The sequence below is a fragment of the Acipenser ruthenus genome, chromosome 24 (genome assembly GCF_902713425.1).
Source record: "Acipenser ruthenus chromosome 24, fAciRut3.2 maternal haplotype, whole genome shotgun sequence".
NCBI lineage: Eukaryota > Metazoa > Chordata > Actinopteri > Acipenseriformes > Acipenseridae > Acipenser > Acipenser ruthenus.
This window is the reverse complement of record NC_081212.1, coordinates 7926028-7942293: the sequence shown is the minus strand read 5'-3', so window position 1 is coordinate 7942293 and position 16266 is coordinate 7926028. Positions and strand designations below refer to the sequence as shown.

At 40.6% G+C, this 16266-nt stretch overlaps 1 protein-coding gene across 5 annotated transcripts in view; it reads left to right on the top strand.

Moving 5' to 3' along the window:
- Positions 1–16266, top strand: part of LOC117429256 (AP-1 complex subunit beta-1) — a 44011-nt gene that overhangs the window by 1464 nt on the left and 26281 nt on the right. For 4 of the 5 annotated variants that reach the window (XM_034048573.3, XM_058998309.1, XM_034048572.3 and 1 more), the window contains exons 2-9: positions 765–822; positions 1838–1943; positions 3460–3595; positions 6882–7127; positions 9503–9693; positions 10518–10739; positions 11284–11404; positions 14314–14409. In XM_034048573.3, coding sequence (XP_033904464.1) covers positions 786–822; positions 1838–1943; positions 3460–3595; positions 6882–7127; positions 9503–9693; positions 10518–10739; positions 11284–11404; positions 14314–14409 — 1155 coding nt within the window. In that variant the 5' untranslated portion in view covers positions 765–785. Of the gene's footprint in view, positions 1–764; positions 823–1347; positions 1369–1837; positions 1944–3459; positions 3596–6881; positions 7128–9502; positions 9694–10517; positions 10740–11283; positions 11405–14313; positions 14410–16266 lie in introns of those variants that run through there. The other variant, XM_058998310.1, reaches the window with a different exon arrangement.

Sequence of the window (16266 nt, the reverse complement as noted above, 5' to 3'; positions counted from 1 at the left end):
GAATGTACCTGGAACTGTTTTAGAAAAAATCCCCAAATATTAGCTCTCCGCTCTCAGTATTTTTGAAGTTATGGGCAATAATGGGGGTAATGGATGAAAACAAGAGGTCAGATCTTTCAGTGTATTCAAGATATCTTCTTGATACTCGCTACACACACACAGCTGCTTTTTAGTTTAATAATGTATTTACATATTATCTATTGGTGACTATAGATGTTAATGCGATGGAGCCAAATTTAGAAAAAAGTGCAATGACGCCAGTAAAAATGCCATATTGTACTTGTGAGAACTCCTGATCCACTGTAGTTATCTCCTTGTTTTTTCTCCAGATTATCAGACAGCAACAAATATGTGCAAATTCAGTGTCACAAGGTTAATGGTTACTGGTATGAGCCCTGAAATGGCATCCCATCAGCACCCTGGAACTCAAATGGGCTGTTAGTATATCATAAAGCTGAATCCTAGTACTTAAAATATAGCACACTTTTTGTACACTCACTAATGGTGTTTTCTTAGAATTAAACAATTATGTGCATCTAGACAGCAAACCATGGTCTCTGTGTAAATTATTATCAGCGAAACTATGTACAGTCTACAACATTATATACAGTTTGGCAAAATGTTATCTGTTATAATGTGAAGTTAGGAACAGCATGTTCATAGTATGAGATTGATGTCCTTTTCACAGTATCCTCATCTTAGTTATCTGGATGCTTTTATTTCAATACTCATTTGCATTTTTTTTTTGTTTTGTTTTTTTGCAGGTGATCCAAAGGACCAAAATCATGACGGATTCCAAGTATTTCACAACAAACAAAAAAGGTATGGTCTAGAAGATGAAGTTAAACAGTTTGATTAACTTCCGTCATAACAGAAATAATTCCTGATGGTGGATTCTCTTTGAAATCTAGGTCCACTGTGCTGTTGCTTTAGAACTGCATCTTGAAAGTATTTTTGATTTTAACTGTTGTAAGCGTAACACAGGCTTTCTGTTTATCGTATTACCAGACACCTCTATTTGAATTCTAGCCTTATTACATACAGTTGGATGTTCAGTGTTTGTTATCCCCGGGATATAGTGGAGGTATGTACTTCTATCTAGAGATCTACTCATCCATTTGGGATGAAACGTGCTCTGGACATTCTTTAGCACAGGTTAATGAAAGTGTCTGAATCAGTGGGGTCTGTAGAGGCATCTGTCTGTGGATGCAGTGAAAGTAGGGAATGTTGATTTTGTTTTTTCATGAACTTGATGCCTGATTTTGAGCTGTGTCTAAATGTTACTGCCATACTTCTATTAATATGTATATATTTTTTACACACTGATCGCTGGAAGTGCAAGAAAATAATCTTGTAGTGACCCGGATGGTGAGTGTTCAGAAAAAGTGTACGTGTGAGTGTGTCTCTCTCTCACTCTATCTATCTCTCTCCTCGCAGGGGAGATATGAGTTGAAGTGTGTGCGTGTCTCCCTCACCGTGGTGTGTCACTCTCTATCTCTCTCTCTTTCTCTCTCTCACTCTATCATTCTCTCCTCGCAGGGGAGATATGAGTTGAAGTGTGTGCGTGTCTCCCTCACCATGGTGTGTCACTCTCTATCTCTCTCTCTTTCTCTCTCTCTCTATCGTTCTCTCCTCGCAGGGGAGATATGAGTTGAAGTGTGTGCGTGTCTCCCTCACCGTGGTGTGTCACTCTCTATCTCTCTCTCTTTCTCTCTCTCACTCTATCATTCTCTCCTCGCAGGGGAGATATGAGTTGAAGTGTGTGTGTGTCTCCCTCATCGTGGTGTGTGTCTGTCTATCTCTCTCACACACTCCCTCTCTCTCTCTCTCCTCGCAGGGGAGATATTTGAGCTGAAGGCAGAGCTCAACAATGAGAAGAAGGAGAAGCGGAAGGAGGCAGTGAAGAAGGTGATCGCGGCCATGACAGTGGGGAAGGATGTCAGGTGAGCTGCACACTCATTTAACCTGGATAAAGGGCCTTTATTGAGGACAAATCAAATTTTCTTTGAAAAAATCAGAACACAAGCTGTATTTATGTAATTTGATACATTCAAAGTAAATATGCTACCATTCTAGAAGTTTTCAATCTTTTAGAAGTGTAAATGACAGGCACATTTGCTTACGATTGTAAGTCGCCCTGGATAAGGGCGTCTGCTAAGAAATAAATAATAATAATAATGACGGCTATGAAGCTCAACACATGGAGCTTAATCATCACTAGGTAGGAAAACACCAAGAAATTGATCATTTTTAAGCATCTCCAGGGCAATGTTTGCAAAATTAACAGTTACATTTAGACTTAACGTTTGCAGTTAACAAAATGAGAGTAAGTTATCATAACAATATAGTTAAAGAGAACATTTAAATAACAGGTAGATGCCTGTTAATAATGCTCCACAATATTAAAAAGTAGCCTGTCCTCAAATGAGGACAATGGCACTTAATGGGTTAAGTATAGCAATGGCAGTGCTATCGACTTTAACTTAAAGTAATTGTAGCTAAATCTTAGCCATTTTGCACTTCCATTAACTAAATCGGTCTCAAATGTTCAGCTTTAAAAAAAACACATGTTATAGCACACATGTTTTAATTTTGATATCTGGTTCTACTTTAGGTGCCTTATTCGTGGGTTATCTGTTTGCACTTGTTCTTCCTGGGTCATTTCACCTCTGTAGTGTCTTCTGGGTCAAAGCATGTTACCGAGCATGTCAGTAAACAGGGGAAGCAGGAGATTGGTTATTGAAAGAAGCAAGTGAAGGGGTGGGCACAATTTGAAATGACACATGAAGTACAAAACAGTCAAAAAGAATGGCTTCTAAACAGAGATTTCTTTAACCTAGTGTAGTACCAGATATCATGTTTTGAAATGAAAAACAGGTATTTCTTTCAAAACTGCACATTTGAAATCTATACAATGAATAGATGTGCATGATGGAGGAACTTTGTGGAACTCTTTTGTTAGGCACAATTACTTTAATTAAGTTCAAAGATAATTAAGGAATGTTAACCAAGTATTTAGTATCTTTCCTATTGGCATTAACATTGCCATTGGTCCACTTGTTTTTGTTCTATGCTTGCGGGCTAGAATTAACCTGACCCACATGCAGGTGCTTTCCAATGGTAGTTTTCTGCAGATGTTGCCATTCCAGGAATGCCTTGGAGTCACATGAGTCAATGCAGCTACTGCATCATGCCCTCTGGGAAGAGATCCTTCTGACTTCCCATGATTGTTGCTGAATAGTAGCTCATAGTAGCTTATGGAAGTCATGTGGCTCTTTTTGAGGTGATCCCATTTAAGACTGTAAGTGGATTTCAGGACACTGTTATGGGTTACAGTCTTTTTTTCTAGTTTGTGATATTTTCTGTATGGCCCTAGCTGACGTGTTTGGACAGCTGTGGTCTAGCTGGTTACACTGGTGCTGGGACCCACTCTGTGACCCTCTTTCTCCCCTCCTCCAGCTCCTTGTTCCCTGATGTAGTGAACTGCATGCAGACTGATAACCTGGAGCTGAAGAAGCTGGTCTACCTGTACCTCATGAACTACGCCAAGAGCCAGCCTGACATGGCCATCATGGCAGTCAACAGCTTTGTGAAGGTAGGACTCCATGGAGACCAGGCGGATTTGCATCGCTCTACAATAAGCACTGTGTGCCTGATCGCTTCATTTCTGATTTGCATTGTGCTCACACAACCGCCATGTGCTGCAGTGGCAGAAACCCTTTATATTTGCTCCAGCACAAAAAAGAATAGCTTGGTTTGGTCTCTCCAGAAGCTGCTCTGAAACAATGTTTTATATGCAAGGTATTAAATGACAGCTAAAAATAATATAACACATTCTATAGAAGTCATTAGTCTAATGAGTTACTACCACCAGGCTTGGTTCAAAATGCTGCACCTAAATGAACCTGGTTTAATTAACCCCTGAGATCTTCCAGAGTACTACAATCCAGCTTAACAATTGAAAGCAATTGAAAGCTCTGAGCATACACGTTGCAGCGTCCTGTATGCGCAGCTGTACTTTATATGTCAAAACATTTCAGTACTGTGAAAATAAGTTGAAATGTGATTGATAAGGTTGTAGTTTTTCCCCAGTTATAACAGATTTCACCATTTCCATGAAATATATCCATTGCCACGTAATATGCAGGTGTGAAAAAATGCTGTAAAGTAAGAATGCTTTCAAAAATAGACATGTTAATAGTTTATATTTATAAATTAACAAAATGCAAAGTGAGTGAACAGAAGAAAAATCTACATCAAATCAATATTTGGTGTGACCACCCTTTGCCTTCAAAACAGCATCAATTCTTCTAGGTACACTTGCACACAGTTTTTGAAGGAACTCGGCAGGTAGGTTGGCCCAAACATCTTGGAGAACTAACCACAGTTCTTCTGTGGATTTAGGCAGCCTCAGTTGCTTCTCTCTCTTCATGTAATCCCAGACAGACTCGATGATGTTGAGATCAGGGCTCTGTGGGGGCCATACCATCACTTCCAGGACTCCTTGTTCTTCTTTACGCTGAAGATAGTTCTTAATGACTTTCGCTGTATGTTTGGGGTCGTTGTCATGCTGCAGAATAAATTTGGGGCCAATCAGATGCCTCCCTGATGGTATTAATGATGGATAAGTATCTGCCTGTACTTCTCAGCATTGAGGAGACCATTAATTCTGACCAAATCCCCAACTCCATTTGCAGAAATGCAGCCCCAAACTTGCAAGGAACCTCCACCATGCTTCACTGTTGCCTGCAGACACTCATTCGTGTACCGCTCTCCAGCCCTTCCGCGAACAAACTGCCTTCTGCTACAGCCAAATATTTCAAATTTTGACTCATCAGTCCAGAGCACCTGCTGCCATTTTTCTGCACCCCAGTTCCTGTGTTTTCGTGCATAGTTGAGTCGCTTGGCCTTGTTTCCACGTCGGAGGTATGGCTTTTTGGCCGCAAGTCTTCCATGAAGGCCACTTCTGACCAGACTTCTCCGGACAGTAGATGGGTTTACCAGGGTCCCACTGTTTTCTGCCAATTCTGAGCTGATGGCACTGTTGGACATCTTCCGATTGCGAAGGGAAGTAAGCATGATGTGTCTTTCATCTGCTGCAGTAAGTTTCCTTGGCCGACCACTGCGTCTACGGTCCTCAACGTTGCCCGTTTCTTTGTGCTTCTTCAGAAGAGCTTGGACAGCACATCTGGAAACCCCTGTCTGCCTTGAAATTTCTGCCTGGGAGAGACCTTGCTGATGCAGTATAAATACCTTGTGTCTTGTTGCTGTGCTCAGTCTTGCCATGGTGTATGACTTTTGACAGTAAACTGTCTTCAGCAACCTCACCTTGTTAGCTGAGTTTGGCTGTTCCTCACCCAGTTTTATTCCTCCTACACAGCTGTTTCTGTTTCAGTTAATGATTGTGTTTCAACCTACGTATTGAATTGATGATCATTAGCACCTGTTTGGTATAATTGTTTAATCATACACCTGACTATATGCCTACAAAATCCCTGACTTTGTGCAAGTGTACCTAGAAGAATTGATGCTGTTTTGAAGGCAAAGGGTGGTCACACCAAATATGGATTTGATTTAGATTGTTCTTCTGTTCACTCACTTTGCATTTAGTTAATTGATAAATATAATCTATTAACATGTCTATTTTTGAAAGCATTCTTACTTTACAGCATTTTTTCTCACCTGCCTAAAACTTTTGCACAGTACTGTGTGTATATATATATATATATATATATATATATATATATATATATATATATATATATAATTTTATCACTTAAAATAAATAGAACAAATGTTTGCCTTATTGACACACTACCTGTTACACTGCATTTAGGAACCTGGCAGCTGGTTTAGTTTGCTTCCGGTAAATGATTGAACACACCAGCTGTGTCAAAGATGGGAAATATTTCTGCTAAAGATCACTCTGTCCGGCACAAGAAGGGGGCATTTCACGTGTCTGCTGTTCTTTTTATATTTTATTTTGTTTGATAATTTACTGATGGTGGAAAAAAAAAAAAAAGTATTTTTAAAAACATTCTAGCATTCTTATGTAAGCATTTTCATATTTAGGAACATTTGTTGTATAATAACTAGAGAAAATCAATTTTGAATGTGACATATATTGAAATACCCAACTTTAGACTGTGAAATAAGCCATTTTTTACTGTGAAACAATGCAGCCCTAGTGATTTGATAGAGGCAATAACTACAGTGATATTAGGAGCCTGTCTGCCTTGACTCCCATTATAAGCAATAGTAAGCTGAGAGTGACATTAACAGGAGTGATATTAAGCTGGATTCACTGTATATTAAATATATTTATCGGTCTCAAAAATGAAAGAATATACAGACATTGATATTCGTCTGAATTTTGAAAGAATATTCTATCAAAGCAAATCCATGTAGAGCCCTGATAGAATTGTAAGTTACAGAAGTTGGACCGTCATCCATAACTGATAAACACTCAACGGTGCTACAGTTTGTCTTTTAGTATTTCTAGAGCATTAAGAGAGAATTCACACTTTACTACTTGAGAACTGAGTTCACATCACCCAGTGATAGAAAGCAATGAAGACTTAACCCTTTCAGTCCTGGTGAGACCTCAATGTCCTGCCTTATCTTAGCACTGTATGTTCACATATGCCATCGGAAATCACGTTGGAACCGCTAGGTCCCAGTCTGGGGCATTGTATAAATATATGTACAAAAAAAACACAAGTTTTATCCTGTTCTCATGTATACTCAAAAAGGAGTTCCTCCTTCAGCTCGACAAAAATAATTCTGGGCTGGAAGGGTTAAAAACAACTCGTGGAAAAGTTTGTCGTTGACTTTATGAAGTTTCTTGCAGTGTTTGCAGAGCCGTCTTGTTTCTCCCCCAGGACTGTGAGGACCCCAACCCCCTGATCCGCGCTCTGGCTGTGCGCACTATGGGCTGTATCCGGGTGGATAAGATCACAGAGTACCTGTGTGAGCCGCTGCGCAAGTGCCTGAAGGACGAGGACCCCTACGTGAGGAAGACTGCGGCCGTCTGCGTGGCCAAGCTGCACGACATCAACGCCCAGATGGTGGAGGACCAGGGCTTCCTGGACTCGCTGCGGGACCTCATCGCAGACTCCAACCCCATGGTGCCCGTTTCATTATAATATCTAGAGAAACCGCACTCTGACCTCGAGTGGGTGAAAACCAGCTTGTATTTTACATCAATATCAGGATCTAGTGTAGAGTCAAAAGAAGTTTCAGATGAAGGTATCCCATTAATATCAGTGTCTATTATATGTTATAAAGAAATGCCAGATGGCTGTATCACATCAGTATCAGGGTCTACTATATGCAGCTGTGACCAAACGTTTTGCATTACCTACAATTTTAGGATTGAGACATACTAAAATAACTCGAACATAATTTATATCTTTAATTTAACATCATGTAATCAAAGAAACTACAAAATTATATTGCAAAAGTCTGCTGGAAGCCATAATAATAGTACAGTATTTCATATAAAATGTCATATATCAGTTGTATATGGAAAACTACAAAGCGGCATGTAATTCAATATGTTAATGTAACATTATTCAGCAGGTTTCAATCGACTTTATGAAGCAACATTATTTCATTCTATAGGGTGATGCAAAGCTTTTGGCTATAGCTGTAGTATTAAGAAATTCCAGATGGCTGTATCACATCAGTGTGCAGGTCTGCTATATAGTATTAATAAATTCCAGATCACATCAATATTGTGGGCTAATATATATATTAAATAGATATGATTCTTTGTTCTAGCTGAACAGATTTCTTTTAATCTCATAGCTCATGCCGTTAGGTCCAGCCTAGTTACCCTCTTAAAGACAAAAGCAGATTTATACTTTTGAAAACAATGCAGTCGAGCACTTTTACTCAAAATCCCGTTTTAAAAATCTGTTCTTGCTGCAGGTAGTCGCAGGCGGCTGGCTGTGCAATAAAGTTTGAAAGGCTTTCCAACAAAAGATAATTCACTGAGCCATTAACCTTAGAGGCTGGAATGAGCCATTTTAAACCAGTAATACTTAAAGAAACCCAGGTTCACTGTTTGCTTTCAGATGCTGTTGTACTGGAGTTGAATGATCTTCAAATCACTAGGTGGCAGTGTTCCCTCACAAGTCTTAAGTTGGAATAATTGGTGTTCTTTGTATTTGAAGTCACTTTTCAGGGAGCTCATCTATATTGCAGAGCTGCACTCTGACCTGTCTGAATTGAAGACTCCTAAACACTGCAAAGCAATTCAGAGTGGCAGAGGTGTCCCACAGGGCTGCGCTTGGCAGCTTTCTTTGAGCTGTGACTCTTGTCATTTGAAACACTCTATTCTATTCTATTCACAGGGGAATAGGATTAGCACAGTTTAGAGAACAAGCTTAAAAGGTATTGTCACTTTGGACAGGATTTGCTCTGGAATTTTAGCTACTTGACTGAATGCAGCTTTTTTTTTTATTATTATTATTATTATTATTATTATTATTATTATTATTATTATTATTTATTCCGAAATATCACATTGTAAAGTATCATATTTCAGAATATCACATTACAGAGAAGAACATTTGTAAAGTACAATAAAATCAGTAGCAAAAAGATCAAGTTCAAATAAGAGCAGAAAATGTTAAACTTATATTACAAATATTTGCTTGTACAAGTAAAGTCCAGTATGAGCACATATTAAGTACGATGAATGGATGAGAATGATTTGAAATAAGAGCAATTACAAAAATCGTGAGTACGGATACCTAAGTAAAATCAAATACAAGATACAGTTATAGTTAGGAGCAGTAGTAGACTACGACAAGGTATGGAGCAGTTCAGTGCAGGTACAAGCTGATGCAAGTACTGGTACAATAGGGTGCCATATAGTCCAGTATAGTCTAGAGTTGTGAGGTTCACAGATGCTGTCTGAACAGGTGTGTCTTGAGGAGGCAGCGGAAGGTGGTCAGGAACTGAACACTCCTGATATCCGTGGGTAGGTCGTTCACCACTGAGGGGCAAGGGTGGAGAAGGAGTGGGCTCTGGGAGCGGATGGTGGGTACAGCTAATCTGCTGGTGGTGGAGGAGCGGAGTGGGCAAGAGGGGGTGTAAGGAGAAATGATAATCTGGAGATAAGAGGGAGGACTGATTCCTCTAGTGGTAATCATTTATATGCATGTCGCATAAGACTTGTTCACATATCAAGAAAAATTGATTATCCAGAATTGGGGATAAAGCTTGTCTGTTTGTCTGTCACGCCTGCATATTTTTTTTAACCTCTTAAAGTGCTTGTCCAAATGTTGTGTAGCTTGGTTGGGATACTCTTTAGCACAAGTTATTGAGGTTATCAGAATCTGGGGGTACAAAAAGGTGCCACTCCATCTGTCACTAGCATTTAGATACACGTTCACTTATATCTACTGTACATCCTAATATATTGAAGCTTGCTTTGAGCGTTGTTGAAGTTCGAGTCTCATTGAAATGCATGGCCTGGCTGTGTCTCGCTCAGGTGGTTGCCAACGCAGTGGCGGCTCTCTCGGAGATCAGTGAGTCGCACCCCAACAGCAACCTGCTGGACCTGAACCCCCAGAACATCAACAAGCTGCTTACTGCCCTGAATGAGTGCACCGAGTGGGGGCAGATCTTCATCCTGGACTGCCTCTCCAACTACAGCCCCAAAGACGAGCGCGAGGCCCAAAGGTGAGCCAGCCCCAGAGACCTGCCCTGAGGTGCTCGCTGTCAAAGCTTGGGACTCCGGTGTGGTCTCGGAGTCGGAGTGACACTTTACATGTAACGCATCACTGTAATCTGACCACATTATTCAGTATCTTATAACTAGGGCTGTATTTTCTTCTCCTCCTGGTATAAGTACGGCTCCCGAATCTCAAGTGACTTGATTTTGGTAGCTTTGGGCTCCCAGAGGATCTAAGTGTATGCAGTTGAGCAGATTGTCAGTCTCTGTGTGAGAGAGGCCCAGGACTGAATCCTGAATTCAAAACCCTTCCCAGCTGCTCTTCAGTCAAGCAGTTGTGTTGAATTGTGCCAAATTGTGTGCGCTTTTTTGTGAATTAATGACCTAATCGAATTGAAACCCAGGCATCCAGAGCCAAAACCAGGTCATGCACGTGGCACTTATCCAATCTGCAGCTACAGGTAGTAGCTGGAGGGCTGTTTAACTCAGAGTGACCAGAAAGCCTCAAGGCAGAAGGAAGCTAAAACTACTTTAATGTAATATTAACAAACTGCCAACAATGGGTCATTTCAACATTTAGCAGGGGAGAAGGGTTTTAGGAAAATGCTGTAATTGATTTTGCATTGATTTTTTTATTAAAATTTAAAAATTGCCCAACATTTGTTAGTTGCATGAACTTACTTTTTCCTGTAATTCGTTTTCCCTGCAAAAGTTAAATTAATGAAGCAGAGTGCACACAAAGACTAAACGTCCCCCCAGTAATGGGACAGGTTAATTCTGTAAACCCTTCCCAGCCCTGGTCCAGCACTGATCCAGTGTCCTCTCTCCCCAGTATCTGTGAGCGCGTCACTCCGCGCCTCTCCCATGCTAACTCGGCCGTGGTGCTGTCTGCGGTGAAGGTGCTGATGAAGTTCCTGGAGCTGCTGCCCAAGGACTCGGACTATTACAACACACTGCTGAAGAAGCTCTCCCCTCCCCTGGTCACCCTGCTGTCTGGAGAGCCTGAGGTCCAGTATGTGGCGCTGCGCAACATCAACCTCATCGTGCAGAAGAGGTAACCTATCCTCCCTTGAGATTGGAATTGGTCTCCCACACCACTACAGCAGCACTTATTGGCCAGGTGATCTCGAAAGCAGACACCTGCAGCTCAGAGGTGCTGTAGAGTTCCTGTGTGTAAGATGATTGGTTTGGGGGTTGGATGACGCCCACTGACCTTTAGTTCTCCTGAGCTGTTGTGGGGAGTTGCTATGGCGAGGGAACAGGATTGGACATTCTAAATTGAGAAGATGTATGAATGTGCACACAAATCAGTTCACTACCACTAAACATTCACTGAACACTATAATAAAACAAAGTAGACCAATTTACTGGTGCTGTGAAGTCTGCTCTCAAATAGTGTAAAATGACTTGATGACCAAGGCTTTGAAAATAATTCTTAAGTGGAGCCCTGTTACAGTAAAACGGGCAACAGTGAAAATAAGCTAAAAGTTTAACAAGAAAGGGACTTGTAAGATTGTTACAAGATTAAAAAAAAAATTGAAAGCCATGATTAAAAGTGTAAGTGGTTAACAGTATTGTTGAATTCCCCCTCCCCACAGACCTGAAATACTGAAGCAGGAGATCAAGGTGTTCTTTGTCAAGTACAACGACCCCATCTATGTTAAACTGGAGAAACTGGACATTATGATTCGCCTGGCATCCCAGGCCAACATTGCTCAGGTGAGTGAAGTCCACCCATGGACTTGGACAGAAGCCTTCTTATACCCACATATTCCAGTACTCTCAATAACATGTGAGCAAGAATGTTCTTTTTCAAGTTTGATCACAATTGGATCAGAACTTCTAGATATAAACAATGTAATATAAATACAGCCTCAATACACCCCCATATAATATAAAGATACACTCAATTCTTATTATGAAGTAGTCATTTAGCAAACACTTTTATCCATCGCAACTGCTGCTGCAGAGTCACTTCCATCCGAAGGACGGAGCACAAGGAGGTTAAGCGAGTCGGTGGTTGAGCTGGGATTGAACCGGGAACCTCCTGGTATCAAGCCCTTTTCTTTAACCAGCGGACCACCATGCCTCCTCAATAATGGAACATTGTCCTTTTCAAGTTTCATCATGCAGTAATGCATTAGTGATTATGTAGATCTATGCAAACAATGTGTGCGATATGCAGACCACCTCAATATACCCCCTTATCTAACGATTCATTGAATCACTTAAACAGTGAAATAATAAGGTCTCTGTTCTTGAGCACTTAAAGGGTTAATAGTGTTCTGGAATGCTTGTAAAATATCACCTCAAGAGAAGGGAGGGTTGAACGGAGAGGGGGAAGAAAGGTGTAAACAGACCAGACAAGCTGGAACATGCTGTCTGTGACAGGTGTTATCAATCTGGGGCACATTCCAGCTTCCTCCTTAATCTGTGTCCTGCTGGAAAAGATCAACATTGATTCACCCCACCAGAACAACAGGTTGGAACAGACAAACCCTTAAAACCAATACTCCTGTACTGCAGGGCTTGCAGTGCCTGGCTGTTTAGAGAACCTCCTCCCACCCTTGTTTGCCAACACCTTTTTATTTCTTGATCTTGATATAATATTCTCTCCTAAGCAATCCTGTGCTGGCTTAACTGATTGTGAAGAAATGTGGTTAGGACATTCTTCAGCACAATTTATATAAACAACCTGGGAATATATAGAGGTGCCTGTCGGTCTGTCTTTGCCTACATAATCAAAGGGACTGAGCACAAATATTGACAATTAGCAGAGTCTGCTTTATCAGGAGTTCACCAATAACCTGGCAAAAAGCATTACAACATAAAGGAAGTATTGATACAACCAGCATATACTGTGTCACTAGGTATTGCAAATCTTGTACAATAACATTACTGTTATGTATGTAAGGACATTTATCTACTTTCCAGTAGTGCTGCACGAACCAAGTATTCTGATCAAGCTCTCCACAGAAACCGGCTGCTGACAATCAGGTGAGGGGCATTTACCATTCAAGGTGAAAGATGTGAAGAAACAGCTGTCTGGATTTGTTTTGATCGCTGCTTTTCCGAGACTGTACAGAACAGCAATCCACACAAATCCAAGCAGCTGTTTCTTCACTTTCACCTCCAGTGGAAAATTAGCCCCATCAAAACCAATGGCCCTCACCTGATTGTCAGCACCTGATTTCTGTGGAGAGCTCAGTCCGAATAATCGGTTCATGCAGCAATTTACTTGCATGTGAACTTTCTCATCTTGAGTTTCCCAAAGTGAAAAGGTGTAATGTGATTAACCGGAGTGTAATAATAACCAAAGTGATATTCTCAGGAGCTTGTCCTCACTGACTCACATTATATTCTTAATGGGGCACTTCAGTGTGGTGAGGATGACTTTAATGGGAGTGATACTCTATTTTTAATTGTATCTGAAACATTTAAAATAGAAAACCAATTAAGGAAGTGCCTGGGTGTGTTAATTTGTCTCTCCTACGCATTCCAGTACTGTAATTCTGCCATTCAGAAAGCAGGCAGCTGGTCTGACTAATGTTAAACACATTGAGATTGCAGTGAATTTTGGGTCAACACATTTTCCCACATAATTTAGGTATTCTGCCAGCGCTCGTGGGTTCGCATTATTTTTGCAGGGATAATGGCTAAAAAAAGAAGCCGGGCTGGCAGCCTGCTGAGCTGAAGATGAATGTGCTTATTTATAGATTTATGGAGGGCTCTATTTTCAATCTCACTGGCAGCATATTAAACATGATATTTCAGTTTCGCTTCTTCAAAAGGTTTTTTTTGTTTTGCTCGCTCATGCCAAGAAATGAAAATTTCACACCACCCTAGTCTAGGAATTCTGTGATTCGTTGCGTATTAGTTTAACTTGGGGAGGAGTGAGGAGCACCTGTGCACTAAACACATTCTCGATAGCCTTTAGTATATCTGACAGAGCTTGTATTAAAGATGTATTATATTGACGATGAAATGCACGTAAAGCATTGCTGTACTTTAACCCAGCTGTACTGCAATGATAAATCTGGAGTTATTTGAATTACAGTCCTGTCTCTATATATCTGGATTATATGGAGGGCAGTAATTTGGTGAAGTATAGTCCTCTACATTTAAATTATTGGGGTTTTAGCTAATGGAATATTTCATTCCCTATGGAGGTCTCACATATGTCTAGCTAACATGCATTTTCATTTTTAAAAGGATATCTGGGACTGAAAAGCTATCCGTTTGCATGCCTTGGTTTCAGGTTTTATATATACATGAGCTATTTTATTTAGTTTTTCACTTTGTACAGCGCTCTGGGATGCCTTGGCATGAAGGGTGCTATATATAAATACATTTGTATTGTATTATGTTATACTAGCACTTACTAGGTCATTGAGACATCAGTCAATTGTGGCTGCCAGTCATTAGGGGAAGCAACTGGTTACAATAAAGAAGGCATTGAAAGCACGCACAAGTACAGTCGGTGTAACACATGCGCTTTCAAAACCTGCGTAGTGAAAGAAAGCCCTTGGAATGATTGCGTTCGCTCAGTCTGCTGTCATTTTAAATGTAGCCTTTTAAACCATCCGTCACTGGCTTGTTTTGAATCCTCAGCATGTTGTCTCTTTCAGGTCTTGGCTGAGCTAAAGGAGTACGCTACCGAGGTGGATGTTGATTTTGTCCGGAAAGCTGTGAGAGCCATCGGGCGCTGTGCCATTAAAGTGGAGGTGAGAAGCGCAGGGAACCATACTCTATGGTTTGAAATCTTATGTCTATAATAGTTTAGGGCAGCGGTTCTCAACTGGGGGGAAGGGGCCGGTGAGCATTCTAATAATACAGGAATTATAGTAATAGTAAAAAAAAATAGAAATAATATTTTACACATGTTAATGTGAATTTTACACATTTGCAAATATTTTGTTGTTTAAAAAAAAAAATATATATATATATATATATATATATATATAAAAATATATATATATTTAATACCTGTGATACCAGTAAAAGAGGAAAAGAGACCCAATGACAGGCGATTGTGTTGAAGAATCAGACCCAGTTCTGTTCCCGCTGCATTGTACCCTTGTTTAGTACATAAAATGGATCGGTTTGTGGTGAAAAAAGACAGAGCGCTTGTGCAGGGGCATCATCGTTGGAAATATGAAGAAAGATGCTTGGAAATTGGATGTACCTTTGTTAGCGCTGCAGATGAACCTCCTGAGTGGTGATGTGCTGGCTAATGACAGACTATTAAAAACAGAAGTGCAGCCAGAGAAACGTGTGCTTTTAAAAGTTTGTAGTGATTGTTGGTAATATTTTCTTCTGAGAAACTAGTTAACCCGTGTGACAAAGTGGTTTGCAGTGCGCAGGTGCAGAGGTGATGATGCGGTGCTCAAGTAATGACAAACAACAACGTTCACGGTGCAATGGTGGTTTATTTATAATTGAAAGTCACTCGACAACTGTAAATAATAAACATTGGCAATACACAGCGATGTGTACTGCTCAGGAAAACACACAGGGTTCAGTCCAGAAATAATAATCACAGTAAATACACACACACAGAACACAAACACGATCACAAGTCCAAAGTGAGTGCTTTGTAAGTGCGAGTGGTGAAATACATTTATTAGTGCACAGTAGTGCAGTGCTGTCCAGGCTGGTGCTGGCCTTTAGTGACAGCTCCTGGTACTTGTTAGCAGCCTAACAAGAACAAACGTTTTCAATTAGTACGACAAAACAAACACTAAACAGTCCCGGTATATCACAGTCCTTCAGCGGTTCGTCACCACATCCCCTTGTACCTTCAGCCACGCCCCCTTGGTTAGCGAGTGCAATCGTTTTTCCTCCAATCTGTGATTGCCACATCGCTTCCCGTCTGGGGCGATGACTTGTGTTACTGTGGCTCCGCCCCCTTCCTGGATGGCTGACTTCCGACTGTCCTTGGAATGAACTGCCAAACCATCCAGTCCGGGGCACACTGTTCCCTTTACACAGCGCCCTCACAGGTCGGGAGGGAAATTTATAACCAAGATTCATTCTTTCTCTGTCACACCCTTCAACAAAATTTAAAGAAAGAGTAGTTACTCGGAGGATCCATTTAACAAAAGGTACCAGGTATGTGTTTTTTGAACATTCAGTTAGGTGTAGTGTTCTATGCAGGGGGTGACATTTGTACATAGGAGAAGAGGTACTGGAAATATGGAAAATACTTCACTGTGATTGGTTGATTTTCTAGTATGTGATTTATAATTCTCGCTATTATCACAGCATCACCCAAGTCTATAGGTTCAGTTTTAGTTCTTCGCTCAGAGGGACGGTTTATTCAACAGCAACCAGATTGCTCAAACTTCTAGCACTTAATCATTTAAATACTTAAGCGAAGGTAGTTCTGAAAACCAGGACTGGGTACAGGGCTAGCTCTTTGGAACCGCTTGCCCACATGTACAAACGATACATGGATTTCTGTTGAAAGAAGTTATCTGCATACTGTGAATAAATGTAGAAAACGTTTAAACTATTACCATCCATAGTTTAAGTATCCTGCTTTATTCCTAGGCCTCTCTGAAGCAGAAACTGATGAATTG